The following is a 23,090-nucleotide window of genomic DNA, read 5'->3' on the forward strand; positions in this document are numbered from 1 at the left end:
GTACGTCAAACACAGTGGTATGTATGTACCTTGTTTCCCGTGGGAAAGTACAAAAACAAAGGTAAAAGATCCCTCGTTACTTTTCGATAAGTGTAACACATGTGGCTGCAGCAGGTTTCCTTTCTCGTTTCAAATAGAGTCGAAATAACCATAATGTTAAGACACCCTATACTCGCTGCTCTGAGGTGTCGGTAAGGAAAATATTCCTTTCCTTTAAGTCTCATTTGATTGGTTACAGAGATGTGTTCCTACAAGGGATCAGTTGCGACGCTTGAGTTAACAAGTTCTCCTAACAGATATTAGAAGGAGCGGACTGATTGCTCGCCGCGTGTTCTGACATATTAAGAGCTAACCGCTTATTGGCAAATCGCTCGCGTGAAGTGGTCCAATTGATACCGGAGAAAACCTGCACACCGCGGCGATAATGATAGTTGAATCACGCAGTTAGCGACTCTGAAAGCCCCACTGACAGCCCGTATTCAAATATTTACTTATCACGGGCTATCATTGGTCATTAATTCTGATGCCAACAATATTGTAACTTTGTCACGGAGAAGGCCGAGTCGCTGCAAACGAAAAACGCAAAGCGGTCTCCGCCCATTGTCGACCGAAGTCGGTTCTTCCGCGGGCCGTTAACAATCCCCAGCAGACCTCTTGGAGCATTTCAGCTTCATTTAACCTCTAATAGATTTATACCCTGTACGCCATGCCTCGTTCATTTCTTTATTATTGGCCGAATCGTTAGATTGATTTGTGCACCGAGACAAATAATTTAAACCAAATTGAAGGGCAGTGGTGATGGGAAGAGAGGAAGCGAGACATTAAGTAGCGAGTGGGAGAGACGGACGCTCGTGGACACAGCGTCGAGCTGCTCACACTAGCCCTCGAGCCAGGCGCACGGACAGACGTCAACCTATCGTTTGCTCGACGGGAAGAGACCGAATTTAAAAAAGAAAACCACTTGCTCCAAATGCACGTTTGATTGTATGTGCTCTCCGCACTGCACGGCGGACGTCACGACGTCGAGGACGACGTAGGATCACGTCATCGAGGAACAATCGACGAAATTCTAGCTCGAGACGCTGCAGAACTGTGAATAACAAAGTCCGCAGTTTAATTGTTCTGCAAATGGGAGAAAATCTGTGAGGTAGTCGTGTCTGAAGCATCTTCCAGCAATTTTCCAAGAGATCCAGTCTGTTAATTGGTTCCTCTTTGTTTACATTGAGAGTCAGATTCGTCGCAGATTTTTTTTTTTTTTTCAATCAAAGATTATCTTTTTAGAAGAAGAAGAAGAAGATTACAACTGTGCTGTTCTGTTTTGACAATGTTGGCTTGAAAGACTATCTTATTATTTTTCTCACTTAAATGTCGATTTACTACTGACTTTTATTTTATTGTTATTTTTGTGTGGATTGTTTAAATGTTGGTCAGCCACTACTACTGACGGACAAATGATGTACGGAAACATGGGTGCCAGTTCGTCGCTGTCGTCGTATTCGGTGGTGTTCGCTGGCAGCACGATGTTCACGACGCCGAGGACGTGGCATCAACACATCTACCACAAGCCGCCCAAAGAGCCGACGTCGTTTTACATCGCCGACATCCTGGGCATCAGCAGCAACACTTCCCGAGGATTCTGCTCTCTGAAGAACAGCGGGCCCACCCGATCCCCGGACGAGGGGCGGAGAAGGGAGAGGAGCCCCACGGGATCGAGGTCGTCAGAGGACTCGAAGGACGAAGAATATTCCAGGATGAGGGGCGACTTCGTCGATACAACTCTCTCGCCAAACACAGGTATTTACCATCTAGCTTGCCCTAGTTATTAGCTAATGTAAGATGTGTTTTAGGCTATTGCAACCTTTTTGTTACAATTAAATTATTATTACTTACTTCGTCGACACAACCCTCTCGCCAAACACAGGTATTTACCATCTAGCTTGCCCTAGTTATTAGCTAGTGTAAAATATATTTTCGGCCATTACAACATTTGTTTTACAATTAAATTAGTTTTACTTACTTTGTCGACACAACCCTCTCTCCAAACAGGTATTTAGCATTTAGCTGGCCCTAGTTATTAGCTAACTAGTATACAATATATTTTCGGCTATTAAAACCTATTTTTTAAAACAATTAAATCATTATTACTTCGTCGACACAAAACTCTCTCCAAACACAGGTACTTAGCATTTAGCATTTAGCTTACCCTAGATTTTAGCTAGTGTAAAATATAGTTTATGCTATTACAACCTCTTTTTTTACAATTAAATTATTATTAAGTACTTGCAGCCTTTTCCTTCGTTCATCAATTATCGAATAGTAAACGTCGTTCTGTTTAATTTTGATCTTTGTAACAGCTCAAAATTAAAGAAATATATATTTCATCGTTCAATTATTAAAACTGAATTTTGTGGAAACCAGAAAAGATGTGTACAGTGAAAGTAGGTGGGTGGAGACGAGTGGCTTACTCTCCAAACAAGTAATATTGTTTTTATAGTACGTTATATTTAAAGAATGATATCATATTTATTTTTTAAATCGTCAAATGTGGTGGAAGGGTAGGGTGGGGGTAATTTTAGTATCTGGCGCCAGGGATGGGGCTGTGCGGGAGGACGGAGGGAACGGAGGGGACGTATCTAGAACACACTCTCAAAACAGATCATTCATCCTTTAACTTATCATTAAAAGATATATATATATATATATATATATTTTTTTTTTTTTTTTTTTTTTTTTTTTGAATATGTTTTTAAAAGATATTCAAGAAATTGTCACACAAACACTTGAACGATCCGTTCTGTTGTTTTACATCCAGTCCATCTTATGTTACAATTTACACTATCATGATTTTGTGATCTCATAAAGACAAGCACAGGTCTCTGTGGGTCGTAAGCTTCGGAAGCGGATGTGCCAGGGTGCTGTGAATATCAAACATTCCGATCCAACCAGCTGAAAGACACACACGGCGCGCACACACGCACACACAGACACACACACACACACACACACACACACACACACACACAGACACACACAGACATACACGGCGCGCACAAACACACACAGACACACACACACACACACAGAGAGAGACACACACACACACAGACACACAGACACACACACAGACACACACAGAAACACACACACAGACAGACACACACACAAACACACAGAGAGACACACACACCGACAGACACACATACACACACAGACACACACACAGACACACACAGACACACACAGACAAACAGACACACACACACACAGAGACACACACACAGACAGACATACAGACACACAGACACACACACACAGACACAGAGACAGACACAGCACAGACACACACAGACAGACACACACAGAGAGACACACACACACAGACAGGCACACACAGACAGACACACAGACATACACACACACACACAGACAGACACAGCACACACACACATACACACACAGAGATACACAAACACATACACACACACACACACACACACACACACACACACACACACACAATCCCGACACCAACCCTGTTACTGATATATCATGTGACCCCGATATGATTGGTAGCTGCCAAAAGAAAATGTCACCTTTTCATGGGACTACTTCTGAACATTCGTAATTATTACTGAGATTATGTTAAAATAATTATTAAAATACTAATGATGATGATGATGATGTTGATGATAATAATAATAAATAAATAAAAAGTCAACAAAACATAAATAAATAAATAAATAAACAGATAAACAGATAAATAAATGAAAACATAATTAATTAAACAATAAATAAACAATACGTGGTACGATAGAAAAACGTAAATGCATCCAAAACATAAACAGTATTTAAAGCTATATAAAAATCGTAAACTTATGGTGTGAATGGGTTAGTCGGGGAGGGCTTGGTGATGGTGGTTCTGGTAGATAATAATAATATTATTATTGGAAAAACAGGTTCAAGTTCCTCCCTCTTAAGTAATACAACTTAGCACTATAACAATACTAATATATAAAAATAGCCCTACCGAACATAGAATTAAAAAATATATGTGGATTGTAACTTTGATATTTCACATTCACATATACTATGTAGATATTTTCCTACTTGAATGAAAAGTTTAGGCCCATATATATAATTCAGTGTAACAGTCAGATAGACCAGTTATAATCAACTAAGTTACTAAGTTTACTGGCTATTTACACACACACACACACACACACACGCACGCACGCACGCACGCACACACACACATACATATATATATATATATATATATATATAAATATTGTCTTTAAAAATATCGTTAGCACAAATGATACAAATGTAAAAAAAATTAAATATAATAATTTGTTTGTGTAATAATAATAGATTCCTAATTTTGTAATAAGTATTTTTCAAGGTTATTTATCTCCCTGTTGTTTCCACGTGACAAGGTCTACATTAGTTTGAAAACAATAGGGTGCTTGGAATAGTATTTGAAAATTAATTTCTTTCTTGAAGTCTCGTATTGTGAACACTGAATAATAAAATTCAACTCATCCTCAGTCTTACTAATAGTATACCTATTATTAATCCCTTCTCAGTATTATACTACGTTAAGTATTTAATACGTGTGCAAACAACAAAACACTCCCATCACAGCACCTAGCCCATACAGTGGAAGATCTAGGGGAAGGGGGTACAGTGGCCCGGATTCCCTCCTAAATTTGGCGCCAGTTATACATTGTATTTTTATTGTATTTTTTCGTTTTTTACATTGGAGAATTCGAGGAATCCCTTCGGGAAGGTTTGTGTCACTGTACCACCCAAATGGATTTTCTGGACCCGCCACTGCCCTATTATAATGACTTGAATATATACTGAACAACAAAGAAAATAAAATGTAGTTTTCTTAATTTATTTAAAATTATTCAGATTCAATTACATTTGTGTGTATTAGACAGTGTAATTACCGAATGAATTGTATCAAGAAAATAAACAACTATATATTTATATATTCGCGTTTCTTTTATTTGTTAGTATACATGTATAGATCACGATGTAGTTTAAGTGTGTTGACACGTTCACAAAGTGACAGCCAGTTTGATCATTTATAAGCTAACAAAGTGAACATTTTAAATATTATAGCGTTCATGTATTACGTATATACATAAAATAATTACAAAGTGCAATAAATAAATAAATAAATAAATGTAAAATAAATTAATAATATTAAATAGTATGGTAAATAAGTAAATAAATAAATAAATAAATAAATAAAAATAATATTGAACGATATAAAAATGACCAAAAATAAATTTTTAAAATAAAATTTAACACATTTCCATGCTATTATTATAGATATGCATAAGAATGACAACCTAAATTCCATTCAATTACATGTAAAACGAAAGAAACGCAAAATTGTGAAACAGAAAACATTGGACCATTATCAATGATTTGACTAGTGGTGAATACGTGTTTATATAACCCTGAACAATAAAAGAAACGTAAATATAGATTTAGTTTTCTGTGATTTATTTTAATTATATTCAAGGCCCATTTCGACAGTCTGCTTACCGAATTAATTGTATCAACTAATTGTACCTGTCAGTGATGTAATTGTATTGAATCAATAGTGTGTTTGAGAATTCGGAATTCTTCTTTTGATATAGGAAGGTAAAAAAAATGTCTCTTGTCCAGATGTTATAGATATGATTTAAACATTTTCGTTTTTCGTTTGAAATAGTAATGTCTTCCTATCACGTCACGTCTTGTACGTTAGTCACGACTAGTTTGTAGGTGACTATAAACTCCATACAGAGAAGTACAACACCAATGTTTAATTTTAGTCAGATGACCAAGTACTTGCACCTTTAACTAGATTTAATGAGCTGAACGATTAAAATATTAAACGTTTGCGCGCGCACTTGCGAAAGCCTTTCGTTTAACATATGTCGTATTTTTGTCAAGATTCGCGATAAACCTTTAAGAATCTGTCATATCAAGACATCCAATCTGCGATGAATCCCCCTCGAGTTAATTAACGGCTCAATTAGTTGCACGTGACATGTTTATTGCGCAGAGTTCATTAGCAGAACAGCTGTAAGCCCCATGAGTTGCGATTGGCTTATCACCTTCCCAGCGTCTTTCTGGCAGTTCAACAGGACACCTCATTAAGGGGGCATTACGGGGTCGCTTAATTGCACAGTGTTAATTCCTAAACGCGTTGTTGCACTAATCTATTGCCCGGCAATTGTTGCCACTACCAATTGACGATTCCCTGCCTGGATATGATTGGGTGTAACTCATTTCACTGGTGGCATGCTGAAGAGTTAATTACAATATTCTTAAAAAGCTGGGTTTTTTTTGTCTAAATCTGTCGTGTGTCATTCTGTGTTTATTTATGATAGAACAAAATACAACAAAAAACCTCGGGTTGTACCTCGCAGCGTTTTCACACCAGTCTTTAGTTTTTCAGAAACAAAACTCCCACACAAATACCTAACAGTTGTTTATTGATTTGATAGTCTCTTAAAGATACTGACACTAGTTATTGGACTGTGTAATATATTTTCTATTAGTGCTTTTTGTAAAAAAACAAAACAATTACACGACACTTACAACGTTTTGCCTCAGTTATCAATTTTGTCAAATTTAATGTGTTTTGTACGACACGAACAAAATAAGAATTCACCTAAACAAATACATCAAATCCACCGCACCCGTCCCCACATGAACAACAAATCTAAAAAAAAAAAAAAAAACATTTTTAAAAAGAAGAAGACAGGAATGCACCAAATGTTTTAATAATAACAAGGAAAGAATAATAATAAAATAACAAATAATAATAATAAATAAATAAATAAAAAAATAAAAAAAAAAGAAAGGAAGAAAGAAAGAAAGAAAGAAAGAAAATAAATAAACCATAATTAAAAAACCCCTGGTACAAACACATAAACAACAAATAATCACTGAATTATTATTAACTTTTAATTCAAAGTGAAGGAAGTCACCATGTGTATGGTTGTCATTAGCATAATATTATAATTAATGTTATTGTAATATCCGATCGATATCAACACTTACATTAGTGACATTGTCACGAATCTTTTTCTATAAAATGTGATAATATAAATATTTGTTTTGTTTAACGACACCACCAGAGCTCATTGATTAACTAATCATCAGTTATTGGACGTCATACAGTTTGTAATTCTGACACGTAGTCTTCGGGGGAAAGTCTTCCATTAGCAGCAAGGGATTTTAATTATTTACTTCACACAGAAAGATGGGTAAAAACCCAATGGTTCCGCTTCGGAGGTTCGAACCAACGACCCAAGCTAATGATAATACAAATATCAAGCGTTGTACTCATGTCATACAAACCTATAAGAGAAAGTAGAGTAAAGCCTACAAAGCAGGGTTTAAGTTGTCGTTCACCAAATCACCAAGTGTGAATTACAAGTTGAATTTAGAAAATCTATTTCGTTATTTTTGTTTCTTTTCATTATTAATTCATCAATCAATTAATTCGAAAATCATTTACTGTATAGATCTGTGACCATGTTTGGCTGTTTTGCTACTTGAAACATTAATTTGGATAGATTTACTGACCAAATTCGACAAATAGGCGTCCATCTTAAAGCCTGCACAAGATAATTACTGGTAGTAGTATCTACTACTGGTGCCCCTGCGTGTGCTGTAATCTCACCGTGGTACAGGGGTGTAACATTCTCTTTGAGAATGGCCAATACAGCACAAAATTGAAGTTTTGAGTAAAATTCAGTATCCGTAAAATTTTGTGATATTTGTGTTTTTGCACAATTCTTTACACTGTTTTTGTTTAAGTCTTGAATTTTTATATTGATGTTGATCATCACTTTATTTATTTGCATTACCATAGTTTGACACCCAATAGCCAATGTATTTTTTGTGCTGGGGTGTCGTTAAACATTCATTCATTCGTACCTACTACTGGTGATGGAGATTGCCATAATCACGATACCGTCTTTATTATATTAGCTATGACTGCTCGTTAATATATGCACTTATTAATATATATATATATATATATATATATATATATATATATATATATATATATATATTATAGAGAGAGAGAGAGAGAGAGAGAGAGAGAGAGAGAGAGAGAGAGAGAGAGAGAGAGAGAGACAGACAGAGGGAGAGACAGACAAACAGAGAGAGAGAGACAGAGACAGAGAGACAGAGAGAGAGAGAGAGAGAGAGAGAGAGAGAGAGAGAGAGAAAGACAGAGAGAGAGAGAGAGAGAGAGAGAGAGACAGAGAGAGACAGAGAGAGACAGAGACAGAGACAGATATAGACAGAGGGACACACAGGGATAGGAAGAGAGAAAGAGGAGAGAAAGATTTAAAAAAACCCCCAACAACAAGAAACAAACCCCCAAAACTCAAAACAACAACACAAAACAACAACAACAAAACAACAACAACAATAACAAAACAAAAACATTACACTACAAACAAACAAAAGCCATCTAGTTTATGTTAAACCGATTGACCAGATCGGGAACCAGTCATATCGTGACACACGACAGTGGTATGTGAGGTCCTGTCTTTGAAAATAAGTATAAAAAATCCCTTGCTGTTTTATCTTTAGGGGTAGCCTATGTGGGGGCAATTAGTTGCATCTCTTTTTGTCTGTTGGTCAAATGATGAAGTAATCATATATATATATATATATATATATATATATATATATATATATATATATACTGTCGCGGAAAAACGTTCCTGTGCACCAAATGATTGCATATAGAATATAATTTACTTGAAATCGGGTTATAAAAATTTCTGTAACTGAACGTGTAATCACTCCCGTCGATATTCCAGCGGTGTCCTGTCAATTGCACGAACTATTCATACTATGTGATCACATGTTGCATTACTAGCATTCTTGGTCACGTGCTCCTGTTTGACGTCATTTTTCTTATCATTGGACTTTAAAAATATTGTTGACCGGCCTCGGTGGCGTCGTGGTTAGGCCATCGGCCTACAGGCTGGTAGGAACTGGGTTCGGATCCCAGTCGAGGCATGGGATTTTTAATCCAGATACCGACTCCAAACCCTGAGTGAGTGCTCCGCAAGGCTCAGTGGGTAGGTGTATACCACTTGCACCGACCAGTGATCCATAACTGGTTCAACAAAGGCCATGGTTTGTGCTATCCTGTCTGTGGGAAGCGCAAATAAAAGATCCCTTGCTGCTAATCGGAAAGAGTAACCCATGTAGTGGCGACAGCGGGTTTCCTCTCAAAATCTGTGTGGTCCTTAACCATATGTCTGACGCCATATAACCGTAAATAAAATGTGTTGAATGCGTCGTTAAATAAAAATATTGTATGGATTCTCATCACTCGAAAAAATATTTTTGTTGGTATCTGATCGGCGTCAGTGTGATGCCACGCCTCCCAGAAAATGGACTCCTTCGAATGATGGGTATGATTGAGGTTAGAACGGCACAAACGCTGTTGCTAGCAATTTTGGTATTCATTGGTGTTCATCAGAACACTATGCAATATCTGCGGAGATGTCCTCGACAGTTCAGGGGTACTAGGGATCTTCCATGTTTAGGGAGTCGACACGTGACGCCATGCCAGCAAATCGTCAGTATTAAGCGGGTGCATATATGGAATCATTTGGAAATGATACGTTTAACATGCTAATGCATCTCTAAGTTAAAGCCGCACTCCCTAGTTCCATCCAGCGAAAATAAATTATAATTTGGTTAATCTACAAACCTGTAACACACTTAGATCACGTTTTTATCAAATGGAGTGAAAAAGCAGGTTTTATATCGATAAATACCATGGGAATCCCGATGTCCCAATTGCTTGAAATAATTTTGAAAGTTAGTATTCTGATGTCACCGGTAGATGTCGCTCAAAGCACAACAATCCAGATATCCCTCTCCAGATATCGTAAGACTTAGCAAAATTATTGGTTTTAAGGGTTTGTAACGTTTTGTATTGAGACACTTACTTGTCTGAACTTTATTGTTTCTGAAAATGTTCACGAACTGTGAAGAAAAATCTCACAAATGAACAACAACAAATCGGATGTTGATTGCGCGAACCGTGCACGAGAAAACAAACCGAACCAAAATGATAACGGTCACGTGGTATACCAACGTCTGTGACATTGAAATGGAAATATCCCCTCTAAAAATAGATTAGACCTTGTCTGCTCCACGGTTTTTTCTCAGAGGCCCGTTCCATTTTATGAAATACGAAAAATGCATTTTGTGGTATTATAAAAACCAGGATTACCAGGATTACCAAAAAACACTTCAGGTGAATGGAAATGTATATTCTAAATAATAAACGGTGAGTAAAGTGCAATTTTATTTGTGAAAAAATGGGTTTAATAGCGAAAAACAACGCCGTAATGGTTAACAACTAGCCGTAACTAGGGTGTGTCCCTTTAAGGCCAATCAGTGGAAGAACTGAACGCAACCGATTAGGTGATAACAAAGTACGACCATGACCGTACATCAGTACGTTGTTCTGTTACATCATCACCGACGGCACACCAAGCATTGTGTAGACAGTACTTCAAGTTCAGAAAGCAGGAGAGCACCACCGTACTTTTAACAGATAAATAGTACATCTATGTAAATCACAATATTTTTAAATTTAAAAAATATAAGTCCTACTGAAATTTTAATGATGCACAGGAACTTTTTTCCGTGAGCAAATATATATATATATATATATATATATATATATATATATATATATATATATATATATATATATATATATATCAAGCAGGCCCGTAGCCACGATTTTGAGAGGGGGGTCGTTTAGGCTTATGGTGAGGCCTGACACGAGGGCGCGAAGCGCCCGAGTTGCTTAATGGGGTCCGGGGGGCATATTGGGGGAAAAAATCACCACTATGTCAAGACATAAATATTCTGAGGTGTTTTTAAACACATACTCTTTTTCTTATTTAACAGACGACTGCTGCTCAAAGGGAGATAAGCGAAAGAAGTCTGCCGACGACAGCAGCGACAAGGAAGACAGCGTGACGAAGAAGAAGAAGGCGCGCACAACGTTCACGGGCAGGCAGATCTTTGAGCTGGAGAAACAGTTTGAACAGAAGAAGTATCTCTCGTCTGCCGAGAGAGCAGAAATGGCCACGCTGCTCCGGGTCACAGAAACTCAGGTAGGTCAAGTTAGGTCAAGGTCATCAGCATTACATTGATTTCGTGCACCAATTCGTAATCTTAATCTACTTCAACTTATTGTTCGTGTTTATATCCAATTAAGGCTCAACCTCGCTGTCCTGGACACACACCTCAGCTATCTGGGCTGTCTGTCCAGGACAGTGGGTGTAGTGGCCTTACACCTACTCACTGAGTCGTTAAAACCCGTTCTGGATGGGAGCCGCTACCGGGCTCCGAACCCTGTACCTACCAGCCTTATGTCCGATGGGTTAACCACGACGCCATCAAGGTCGGTATCATCCCCACTATCTTCACTTGAATAACTTATCTGAAGACAGAAAAAAAGAAAGAAAAGAAAGAAAAAACAAAAATAACGTTTGTACTGCCTGGATGTGATGATACGCTGATTATATCAGTTTTAGTAGTGAATATTATCGGCAGTATGAATTGATATGGTACAATGGAACCTTCACGGATTCCCCAAAATGCTCTCCACTTGTAAAAGATAGGCAAATGGTTATATTGTATGTGCTCGGAAGACAAATCCTGGGGCAACTTCGTTCAGCAAATGTTTCGCTAACGTTCGCAAAATATTAGATTGGTTCCCGACGTGGCCATTTGGTTTACCGTGAAGCGCATAAACCAGTCTAGTGGACGTTTTCCTGCTCGGTCTGGTTGAACTCAACCCGGGTTTGGTTTAGTGTTAATAGTTTATTCCATACTAAAAGCGAAAGTTGACGTTTTCGCTCCGTTTACCTTTTTTTTTGGTGTTCTAATGACTAATAGTAATTGACAGGTTTAATTGTTATCGATGTGTTCTAATGACTAATAGTAATTGACAGGTTTAATTGTTATTGATGTGTTCTAATGACTAATAGTAATTGACAGGTTTAATTGTTATCGATGTGTTCTAAAAACCAAAATGGGCCTAAGGCACTAATTTGCACCATGCCATTTTTTATGTCCAGTGTCAGTTTTTGCCCATCGGAGTTACTTCCCGTGAATATATAAATATATCGAAAATCAATTTTAGGGGTTAGAAAGAATAATAATGCTTTTGTTTTCTTTAAATCAGTATTTGAAAGGTATTCCATCACTATGCAGCTAAAAAGAGATGCCATTCTTTTAAAATCCTGAAAGTGTGTGCGATCTATACTGGTAGGATATTACATTTAAAATCGATCCCCGTCATTGGGCTATTTCCCATTCCAACTAGACCTCCACAACTGCGGTAACAAATACCATGATATGTACTATTCTGTCTGTGGATAGTGCATATAAAAGATGCCTAGCTGCTAATCAAACTGATTAGCTCACAGAGCGGGAGTAGAGGGATTCCGCTCATTATCTGTGAGGTCATTTACCATAATTAACCGTAAATAAAAATGTGTTAAGTGCGTCGTTATATAAAACATTTCTTTCAGGCTTTCATAATCTGGAAACCATTGCTAATCGGTTGACGACTCACCACGAAAACACCTCGCCGGAGGTTAATAATCAAGAGAACATTTGTTTCAATATTAGTTTTAAAACTGCTTCCCCCTACCCCCCACCTCTCCACCACGGTGGCGCGTCTGCTATGATAATCAGACAGCACGTGACGGCGCGAGGTGCTCTGCGATGGGCCACCAGTCAAACCGCGCGTGCGGGTGGCATGTATTTCACTTAAACCGTATGAAATATGGTCTGTGTATGTTTCCGCGACCAGATATATTTTCACACCTGCATTGATAGGGTGATATCGGTTGGCAAATGTTTATGAAAGAGTGCAGTGTCTAGGGGATGGTGTCAAAACATTACATAAGCAGAACTAGCGTGGTTAGTACGTACACTCGATATACTGATTAATATTACATATGTTTCATAAAACTTTCCACTTTTATCTGTTGGCAATTTGCTGCAATATGTTTCTTTTTGGCAATTGCTTAAAAAGTGACAAACCACCCACGCAGTGAATAATATAATAATAATGAATAAAACAAAAATAGATACATACATACATACATGCATACATACATACATGCATACATACATACATGCATACATACATACATGCGCGTGTGCATGGGGGTGAATTTCAGGGGTAGAAATCTCCCCGCTCACCCCACCACCACCCCCTGCTTAAACATATTTTCGTTGTTTTTTTCAATATATTTTCCGGGGAAACATGTCTCGAAAACCCTTTAAACGTCACTCACCATAATCTAGACCCCTCTACTAAAATCCCTGTAGACGCGCCTCAAATAAATACATAGACAAATAAATAGCACACTATGAATTATAGTTTGTTTTATTTAACGACACCATCAGACACCATCAGACACCATCAGAGCACATTGATTTATTCATCATCGGCTATTGGATGGGAAACATTGGGTCATTTTGGACTCGAAGTCTTAGAGGAAACGCGCTCCATTTTTCTATTAACATCAAGGGATCTTGTATATGCACTTTCCCACAGACAGGACAGCACATATCAAGGCCGTTGATATACCAGTCGTGGGGAACTGGTTGGGACGGGAAAATCAATCATAAAATGGATCTGAGGCGATCTGAGGCGAGCACTCTGCCGACTTAGATCCCGCCCCATAGTATCAGATACCTGACTCCGATGGTATTCGTCAGAATCTGTTGGGTCTTTTTTTCTTCTTTTTTTAATTTTAATTTTATTTGTTTGTCTGTTTGTTTGTTTGGTTCTTTTCACGCAACCAGCCAGCCAACCAGACAAACAAATATACAAACCGTACATAGACACACATACATACATACATACATACATACATATATACATGTATATACATACATACGATTCTATTCGGTGCCATAGGTTCGAGTCCCAGCAACGGCATGGGACGATTTGTAAGGCCAGAAAGGATTTAATTATCCCCTGCGCCAGTGCGTTAATATCTATGTATGTAATAGTCAACCTCGACATACATACAATATATAGATATTCATACATCAATACATACTAGCCAGTGCCAGGTCTGCCCACTGTTTCATGCACGTAAGCGGGATAGACCGTGTAGATTGTAGGCCCCATGCATATGGTTGAGTTAAAAGAGCTTCCTTTTTATGGAAGCTTCGATAGCTCAGAGCGTATCGTGGTTAGTCTTGCAATTTGCGGGCGAATCGGTGCCATAGGTTCGAGTCCCAGCAACGGCATGGGACAATTTGTGAGGCCAGAAAGGATTTAATTATCCCCTGCGCCAGTGCGTTAATATCTATGTATGTAATAGTCAACCTCGACATACATACAATATATAGATATTCATACATCAATACATACTAGCCAGTACCAGGTCTGTCCACTGTTTCATGTACGTAAGTGGGATCGACCGCTTGTAGGCCCCATGCATACGGTTGAGCTTAAAGAGCATCCATTTTATGGCTGTCCTGATAGCTCAGAACGTATCGTGGCAAGTCTGCAAGTTGCTGGCGATTCGGTGCCACAGGTTCGAGTCCCAACAACGGCATAGAGCAATTTGTGAGGCCAAATTGGATGTAATTATCTCCTGCGCCAGTGCGTTAATATCTATGTATGTAACAGTCAACCTCGACATACATACAATATATAATAAACACACATTTTATTTTTGCCAAAAAATATACATTTTGTAGGCATACATACATATTTATATATAAAATAATATAATGTGCACACTGCGGGGAATGGTATGTAGCATCGGGTTACAACCGATAAAATTCTATAGTAAATGGGTAATGCATGCATAGCAATAATATACAATAATAACATATGTCATGTATCAATGTTGTCTGTTCTATGCGTGGTAGCAGTTTTCAAATATTTACACAATTTAATTAGCTGTTTTGAATTGTCGCTGGACAGTAGTTGCGTTAATTTAAATGTTGATGGTTTATTGTAATAAAAAGGTTTAATATATTTATCTCTTATGTTACTGAAGAAAGGACACACTAGAACAAAGTGATATTCGTCTTCTACAACAACCTCGTCAACCTCGACATACATACAATATATAGATATTCATACATCAATACATACATACACAAACAAACATAAATGAGTGAATAAATGAATGAAAGAATGAATAAAGAAAGAAAGAAAGAAAGAAAGAAAAAGAAAGAAAGAAAGAAAGAAAGAAAGAAATATTTGTTTAATGGCATCCCAGTACATAGTTTAATCAGTGAATGCTAGTAAAGTGAATTAGGCCCCTGATAACGGACATCAGCAATGACTCCACTTGTGATAAGATTTCAAAATGCCGAGTACTCGACACATTCGTAGGCGATTACACACACGACATGACTAAACGTGAACAACTTCTATCTCAAGCAGGAAACTTTTAAAGTCTTGGACAGAAATACCATACATTGCTGTAAGAGTGAAACATTTGTTTTGTGTAACGAAACCACATTGATTTATTTATCATCGACTATTGGATGTCAAACATTTAGTAATTTTAACATATAGTCTTAGAGAGGAAACCTGCTATTTGGTTTTTCATTAGTAGCAAGGGATCTTTTATATGTACCATCCCACAGACAGGATAGGACATACCACGGCCTTTAATATATCAGTCGTGGTACTCTTGCTTGAATAAGAAATAGCCCAATTTGTCCACCGATGGGGATCGATCCTAAATCTACCGCGCATCAGATGAACGCTTTACCACTGTTGTAAGAGATGCGTGTACATAATGGACCTTTAAAGGCGCAGACCGTAGTTTAACCCTGTAAAACTGGACACGAAGTTTAGTTCATCTACAAACTTTTAACACATAAATAAACAGAGCGAAACAACGGTCTGTAACGGTGAAGTACCCTTGAAATTATACTAGAACTCCACGCCATAGCCGTTACTTCTCAGACGCACATACGGTTTTTTAAATATGAAAAATGTATTTTGTGATATTAAAAACATCAGGATGACCAGAAACTCTTCGGATATGCGGAAATGGATAATCCAAACAATAAACCTAACTGATTTCAGTTATCAAAAAACGGCTCTAATGGTGAAAAATATGTCTTAGTGTTTAAAAACTAGGGTTTGTCACTTTAATGCGATAGCTACAGTTCCAGCAAGCCACACGGGAATGCAGTCGACCTATGTCAAGTTAATTGTCATCAGCGCTTATCGGCAGTAAATGCTTCCAGACAGAACTTCTCCTTCAAGTAACAGAATTAACTCCGAGGAATTAAATCACCAGATTGCCGTTTAGCCTTAGCATAAGCTACAGAACACATTTACAGCCGGTCCGAACGCAAATATAATTTAAAGTGGGGATCACAAGAATAAAGCATGTGAACATATTTACAGCCGGTCCGAACGCAAATATAATTTAAAGTGGTGATCACAAGAATAAAGCATGTGAACATATTTACAGCCGGTTCGAACGCAAATATAATTTAAAGTGGTGATCACAAGAATAAAGCATGTGAACATATTTACAGCCGGTTCGAACGCAAATATAATTTAAAGTGGTGATCACAAGAATAAAGCATGTGACCATATTTACAGCCGGTTCGAACGCAAATATAATTTAAAGTGGTGATCACAAGAATAAAGCATGTGACCATATTTACAGCCGGTTCGAACGCACCTGATTTGAAGTGACAGACTGGTTTATAAACACTACTGTTACAGCCGGTTCGAACGGACCTGATTTGAAGTGACAGACTGGTTTTTAAACACTACTGTTACAGCCGGTTCGAACGCACCTGATTTGAAGTGATAGACTGGTTTTTAAACACTACTGTTACAACTGTTTCTGATAATTGAAATCAGACATTACTTACATTTTATTGTTGAGATTATCCATTTCCGAACATCCGAAGCGTCCTGGTCATCCTATTGTTTCTGCTTTTTTTTCATATTTAAAGGAAACCACATACCTCTAAGAAGTAACAGTTTCAGAGACGAGCTGTAGTTTAATTTAAATAATATTATACCGTTTGAGCATCAAAGATTCCTGTATTACTCTATTGTAACTTTATGTCAAATGTGTTACAGGTTTATAGATTAACCAAACTTAGTGTCCAATTTCACGGATTATAACTAGGGTGTGCAACTTTAAATTGACGAGTACGCGGTTAGTACTAGCTTATTAAATTGTGTTTTGGATGAGGTGACAAAACAGTAGACTTTGGAATAATATTTCTTTTCTATTTAAACAAACTATCTGAATCCACTCTTTAAACATCTGTCCTGAACAACATCATGGTAAACTAAGCTGTATTCTCGGATTCAGGCACGTTCACCCTGGACACAGCTTCTGACATCACTGAGCATTGTTTGTTGGATGCAGCTCGTAAAACAGTCTCAAGAATTTGGATATTTGTGCGGGAGACACTTTATAAAACATTAAATATAAAGTTTTGTAAGCATTTTGTCATAACCGAAATCTTTAGTAAAGTTCATTTAGATATGAGAACAACCCAGAGTGTCTATGTCCTGATACTGAGTTCAGAGAACATATATTCCAATTGTCCAGCAATTATAGTGTATAATACATATATTATATACATCAGGAATATATTTAAGCACCACCTACTTTTGACCATGTGACTTATATTTCGCCAATAATTGTGACCATTTCGTGGATACCAGACACTGATATTAATGTTCTCCGTATATAGAGGATATTGAAACAGATACATGGCAAGTAAGACTGTCGTTACATCAGCATTTAATGTATTCTAGGTTTAATTATGCCAGAGGTATTTTGTGTTGGTTAAATTAAATATTATTTAAACACGCGATAACGCTAGCTTTAGTTAGATCTATTGATGAAGCAACGCACTGAGAGAAGCCAGTAAGATCAGCTTCATGTACTCTGAATAGTATTAAAATGGTAGCCTAAAGGTTGTTTTGACAAGGTCTGGTTCCAGTTACATTAACGACTGCTACGTTGTGTGTGTTTCAGGTGAAGATCTGGTTCCACTTACATTAACGACTGTTATGTTGTGTGTGTTTCAGGTGAAGATCTGGTTCCACTTACATTGACGACTGTTACGTTGTGTGTGTTTCAGGTGAAGATCTGGTTCCACTTACATTGACGACTGTTACGTTGTGTGTGTTTCAGGTGAAGATCTGGTTCCACTTACATTGACGACTGTTACGTTGTGTGTGTTTCAGGTGAAGATCTGGTTCCACTTACATTGACGACTGTTACGTTGTGTGTGTTTCAGGTGAAGATCTGGTTCCACTTACATTGACGACTGTTACGTTGTGTGTGTTTCAGGTGAAGATCTGGTTCCACTTACATTAACGACTGTTACGTTGTGTGTGTTTCAGGTGAAGATCTGGTTCCACTTACATTGACGACTGTTACGTTGTGTGTGTTTCAGGTGAAGATCTGGTTCCACTTACATTGACGACTGTTACGTTGTGTGTGTTTCAGGTGAAGATCTGGTTCCACTTACATTGACGACTGTTACGTTGTGTGTGTTTCAGGTGAAGATCTGGTTCCACTTACATTAACGACTGTTATGTTGTGTGTGTTTCAGGTGAAGATCTGGTTCCACTTACATTAACGACTGTTATGTTGTGTGTCTTTCATGTGAAGATCTGGTTCCACTTACATTAACGACTGTTATGTTGTGTGTGTTTCAGGTGAAGATCTGGTTCCACTTACATTAACGACTGTTATGTTGTGTGTCTTTCATGTGAAGATCTGGTTCCACTTACATTAACGACTGTTATGTTGTGTGTGTTTCAGGTGAAGATCTGGTTTCAGTTACATTAACGACTGTTATGTTGTGTGTGTTTCAGGTGAAGATCTGGTTCCAGAATCGAAGGACGAAATGGAAGAAGCAGGAGAACATCTCGAGTCAGGAGGCGGCGGAACACAAATTGAATGCCGAGAAGAACCTCCTCAAGAACATCAAGACGAAGAAGGCCGGAGACAAACCGCCGGAAACAGACGAAGTCAGAATGGAGCCAGGAACACAAGACCGCGTTCATAATAGCAAAGACAGTTCCATAAAATCGGAGAATACGCGTGAATCCATCAACTCCGAGCATAAACGAGAAGACAGTTCGTTGAAAGCGGAGCACCCACGCGAGTTCTTCAACCAAGAGCTTAAACACGAACACAGTTCCTTCAAGTCTGAGAAAGCACGCGAACCATTCAACTCGGAGGTTCCGCGCGAACCGGACTTACAGGTCGGACATGGAAACAGTAACTGTGACGCGGCTGTGGACTACGTTGTCAAGGAAATGCCCACGTGCGCGTTTAAGCCCAAGGACGAGCCGTGTGACTTGAGTATCGGAGGCGCGGCTGTTGGGAAAGAGAACAAGAACGACGACAGCGACGACGGTGTGTCACATGACTGTGTTGCTAATGGTGACGTTGATAGTGATCAATCATTTGGGGTCGGCGCCGATGCCATCGTCACGACGTTCAAGGCTGAGAATGTGGTTGCCGCTAATTCCTGAGAATGGCAATTAGGGCTAAATGTTGAAATCGTCATCAGATTGTCCATCGTGTCGTCTGATTTCTCACTGTTCATATTAGATATGATTCTTCATCCATCATAAAAACATTCTAAGGGAGAATTTACGAAGCCTGGTTTTTTTTTGGACGCAGGTGTTTAAGTATTGTAGATGTGTGTTGTTACACGCGTATAAGACATAAACAGACTTTGTAAATACAGTCCTAATTGTTCACCGAGTTAGGAAAGTGTTTCTTTGTTAAAGAGGAATGCTATTTTTCTACTAGTCATATTAGGTGCAGATTTGTTTCACTCTTCATGACAAATACTGATTTTTAAATACACATTTCTCACTCATTATGAGGAACACTGATTTCTCACTCATTATGAGGAATACTGATTTCTCACGCATGAGGAATACACATTTCTCACTCATTATGAGGAATACTGATTTCTCACTCATTATGAGGAATACGGATTTCTCATTCACTATGAGGAATAATGATTTCTCACTCACTATGAGGAATACTGATTTCTCACTCATTATAAGGAATATTGAATTCTTACTCATTATGAGGAATACTGAATTCTTACTCATTATGAGGAAAACTGATAGTAATACTGATTTCTCACCCACTATGAGGAATACTGATTTCTCATTCATTATGCGGTATGCTGATTTCTCACTCCCTGTAAGAAATACTGATTTCTCAGAAATCATATTACGTTTCGTTATCAGTGACATACCAACATTACTACATTAAGTTGAGATGCTTGACGTTTCATAGTGAATACTGATCCATCACCAGTCGTAGTACAAACAGATGTCTTATTCCCCATGATGGACATGAATATTTTACTATTCATAAATGAACACGGAGTTTTCACCCTCCATATGGATTTTGTATACATTCCATTACTACATGTCTTAATCCAAAGAACTATTATTGTTTTGTGTCGAATTGTATGTGCCAAATGTTTCATTGTCATTTTACCTCAGAAACTTTGAAATTGTCGAGTACTCCCAGTTTGCATAGTGACATACCAGTACGTATGATAATATATCCAAGGAAACTTTTTACTAGTATTGACGTAATTTTTTTTGTTACTCAGATATTTTTTATTGGAAACACAATTTGCTTTCGTTTTGTAGCGAGAATTTACAGGAGTACTAAAATTACTTTATTGTTGTTAAAAAATAATTATACAAACAACGTTTCTATTACATGTATTAACAAATTGACTTTCACAATACTAACTAAAAATAAAAAATAAACAATATTTATAAATGTATATTCCAGCGGCAGATCCAGAAATGTTTACGGGTGGGATGGGGAGAAAGTATTTTAAAATATATTAATATAATGCCAAAAGGCAAACTGAGAAGGTAATTTCTTGGAGTACTTAGCCATGCAACTCCGAGAAGGGGCCGTTTAATATTAAAAACAAATTCGTAACTTAATGGCATAAGCCTTGACTACTAAAATAACATTCTCGTAAAACACAATGGTTGGTCATGGTTGGGGGCGAGAGGTATTCGGATCGAAAGAAAGAAAGAAAGAAATGTTTTATTTAACGACGCACTCAACACATTTTTTATTTACGGTTATATGGCGTCAGACATATGGTTAAGGACCACACAAATTTTGAGAGGATACCCGCTGTCGCCACTTCATGGGCTACTCTTTCCGATTAGCAGCAAGGGATCTTTTATTTGCGTTTCCCACGGGCAGGATAGCACAAACCATGGCCTTTGTTGAACCAGTTATGGATCACTGGTCGGTGTAAGCGGAGCGGAGCACTCACTCAGGGTTTGGAGTCGGTATCTGGATTAAACATCCCATGCCTCGACTGGGATCCGAACCCAGTACCTACCAGCCTGTAGACCGATGGCCTAACCACGACGCCACCGAGGCCGGTTGTTCGGGTGGACGTTTGAATTACTTTTCGTTGTAGAATATACGTTGTTTGTGTAAAATACTGTATCTTACAACTACTTGTTTTAAAACTATTCGTGCTAAGATAAAATTATCTAAAGGCCACTCATGTAGTATTTTCTAGGCTATATAATGCCAATGAAATATAACGTTTTTTGTTTGTTTGTTTTGTTTGTTTTTGTTTTTGTTTGTTTCTGTTTTGTTTTGTTTTTGTTTCGTTTGTTTTAAGTTTTATAGTACAGTACATATGGATAGTATAATACGCCTTGTTTGTATGTTATAATATAATATTATATATTAACAGTGAAATACGTGCTGTTTGTGTATGGTGTAATATATATATATATATATTAACAGTGTAATAGCTCTCTTTGTACATTTATTTAATATAATAGTAACAGTGGGTCATGTTTGTGATCGTATGACACTAAGTCTTGTTCAGAGTTTCTACAGGTTTGGTTATATTTGAAAACAATATTTTCTTCACACCTTTAAAGACGACGAACAGAGCATATGTGAAGAAACGTTAGTGTTACAAAAGAAGACAATTTTAAATAATGTGAAAGCTATGGTTGGTTAACTTACCTAGTGTTGTTTGTAGACGTTTTGAAAGTTATTTTCTGAGATTCTACTAAGGTTAATATTGTCATGACGTAATAAAGGATGACGTAACAAATGGATCCTATAATTGTCATGGTGACGGCATGCTAGCACTGGCAGTCCGCGTTTTTACTTTTTTCTTTCTTTTTTTTTTGTATTTTCACTACACAATTATTATCGAATCGATTCTTTCACCTGGCTTTAAAACATGCTACACAGACCCCCCCCCCCCCGACCCCCCCCCACACACACACACTTTGAGGACACAAAACGCACGTTCTTTTGTCCAAGTCTATATAAATAAAATTTTAAAATAATATCGTTCCTATCGTCGCTACAAAAGTGCGATTGTAAATACAACATATAGACCTAAGACTCTTAGGGGCTTTTTGAAAATAATATTGAAATACAAATAAGGCACACACAAACAAAGTGATCGATTCTCAGTGACGACCGGTTGATTAAAGGTGCATTCCTAACGTTAAAAGTCTCACACTTTGTTATTTTATAAGTAACTACAAGTGAATCGATCTCACACGTAGTCTTGGCATAACACGTGGATGTGGAAACTATAATCACAGTAGCGTTCAGTACTGCTAGTGTTGACCACGTCGTAAAACAACCTGCTATGGTGGGGGTGTAGGAAAGGTTTTTAAATAGTACATTGTATTAGGTTTTGTCTATCAAACATTTTCGATATTATACCACCCCACCACTTCACATTTAGTACCAATATCCCACCAGCAAATGCTCCATTCCTCTTTCCCATGCCACCCCTTGTTAGAATTCTGTATCCGCTCCTAAAAGCATGTTGTCACATATTTTGTGCGGACGTTATATTGTGTTTTGACTGTACATGAGACACTGTTACCATCCGTACTTTAAATGTCTTGAAGTTTGACTGTATACCAATATTGTTACCACTCGTACTTTAAATGTCTTGAAGTTTGA

General features: G+C 37.7%; 1 protein-coding gene across 1 annotated transcript; it reads left to right on the forward strand.

The window, feature by feature from the left end:
• Positions 1–1,368: 1,368 nt before the first annotated feature.
• LOC121383855 (homeobox protein MOX-2-like) lies at positions 1,369–19,606 on the forward strand. The gene is made up of 3 exons (XM_041513952.1): positions 1,369–1,818; positions 10,978–11,186; positions 18,941–19,606. The coding sequence occupies exons 1-3, from the start codon at positions 1,452–1,454 to the stop codon at positions 19,604–19,606; spliced, it is 1,242 nt and encodes a 413-aa protein (XP_041369886.1). The 5' UTR covers positions 1,369–1,451.
• Positions 19,607–23,090: the final 3,484 nt, after the last annotated feature.

The sequence above is a fragment of the Gigantopelta aegis genome, chromosome 10 (assembly GCF_016097555.1).
Source record: "Gigantopelta aegis isolate Gae_Host chromosome 10, Gae_host_genome, whole genome shotgun sequence".
Lineage (NCBI taxonomy): Eukaryota > Metazoa > Mollusca > Gastropoda > Neomphalida > Peltospiridae > Gigantopelta > Gigantopelta aegis.

Excerpts from the sequence above, each read along its gene's own strand:
- LOC121383855 (XM_041513952.1), top strand. The coding sequence starts at position 1,452 with ATGATGTACGGAAACATGGGTGCCAGTTCGTCGCTGTCGTCGTATTCG. Across the intron at positions 1,819-10,977 it reads TTACCATCTAGCTTGCCCTA|ACGACTGCTGCTCAAAGGGA; the intron begins GTTATTAGCTAA and ends CTTATTTAACAG. Across the intron at positions 11,187-18,940 it reads TCCGGGTCACAGAAACTCAG|GTGAAGATCTGGTTCCAGAA; the intron begins GTAGGTCAAGTT and ends TGTGTGTTTCAG.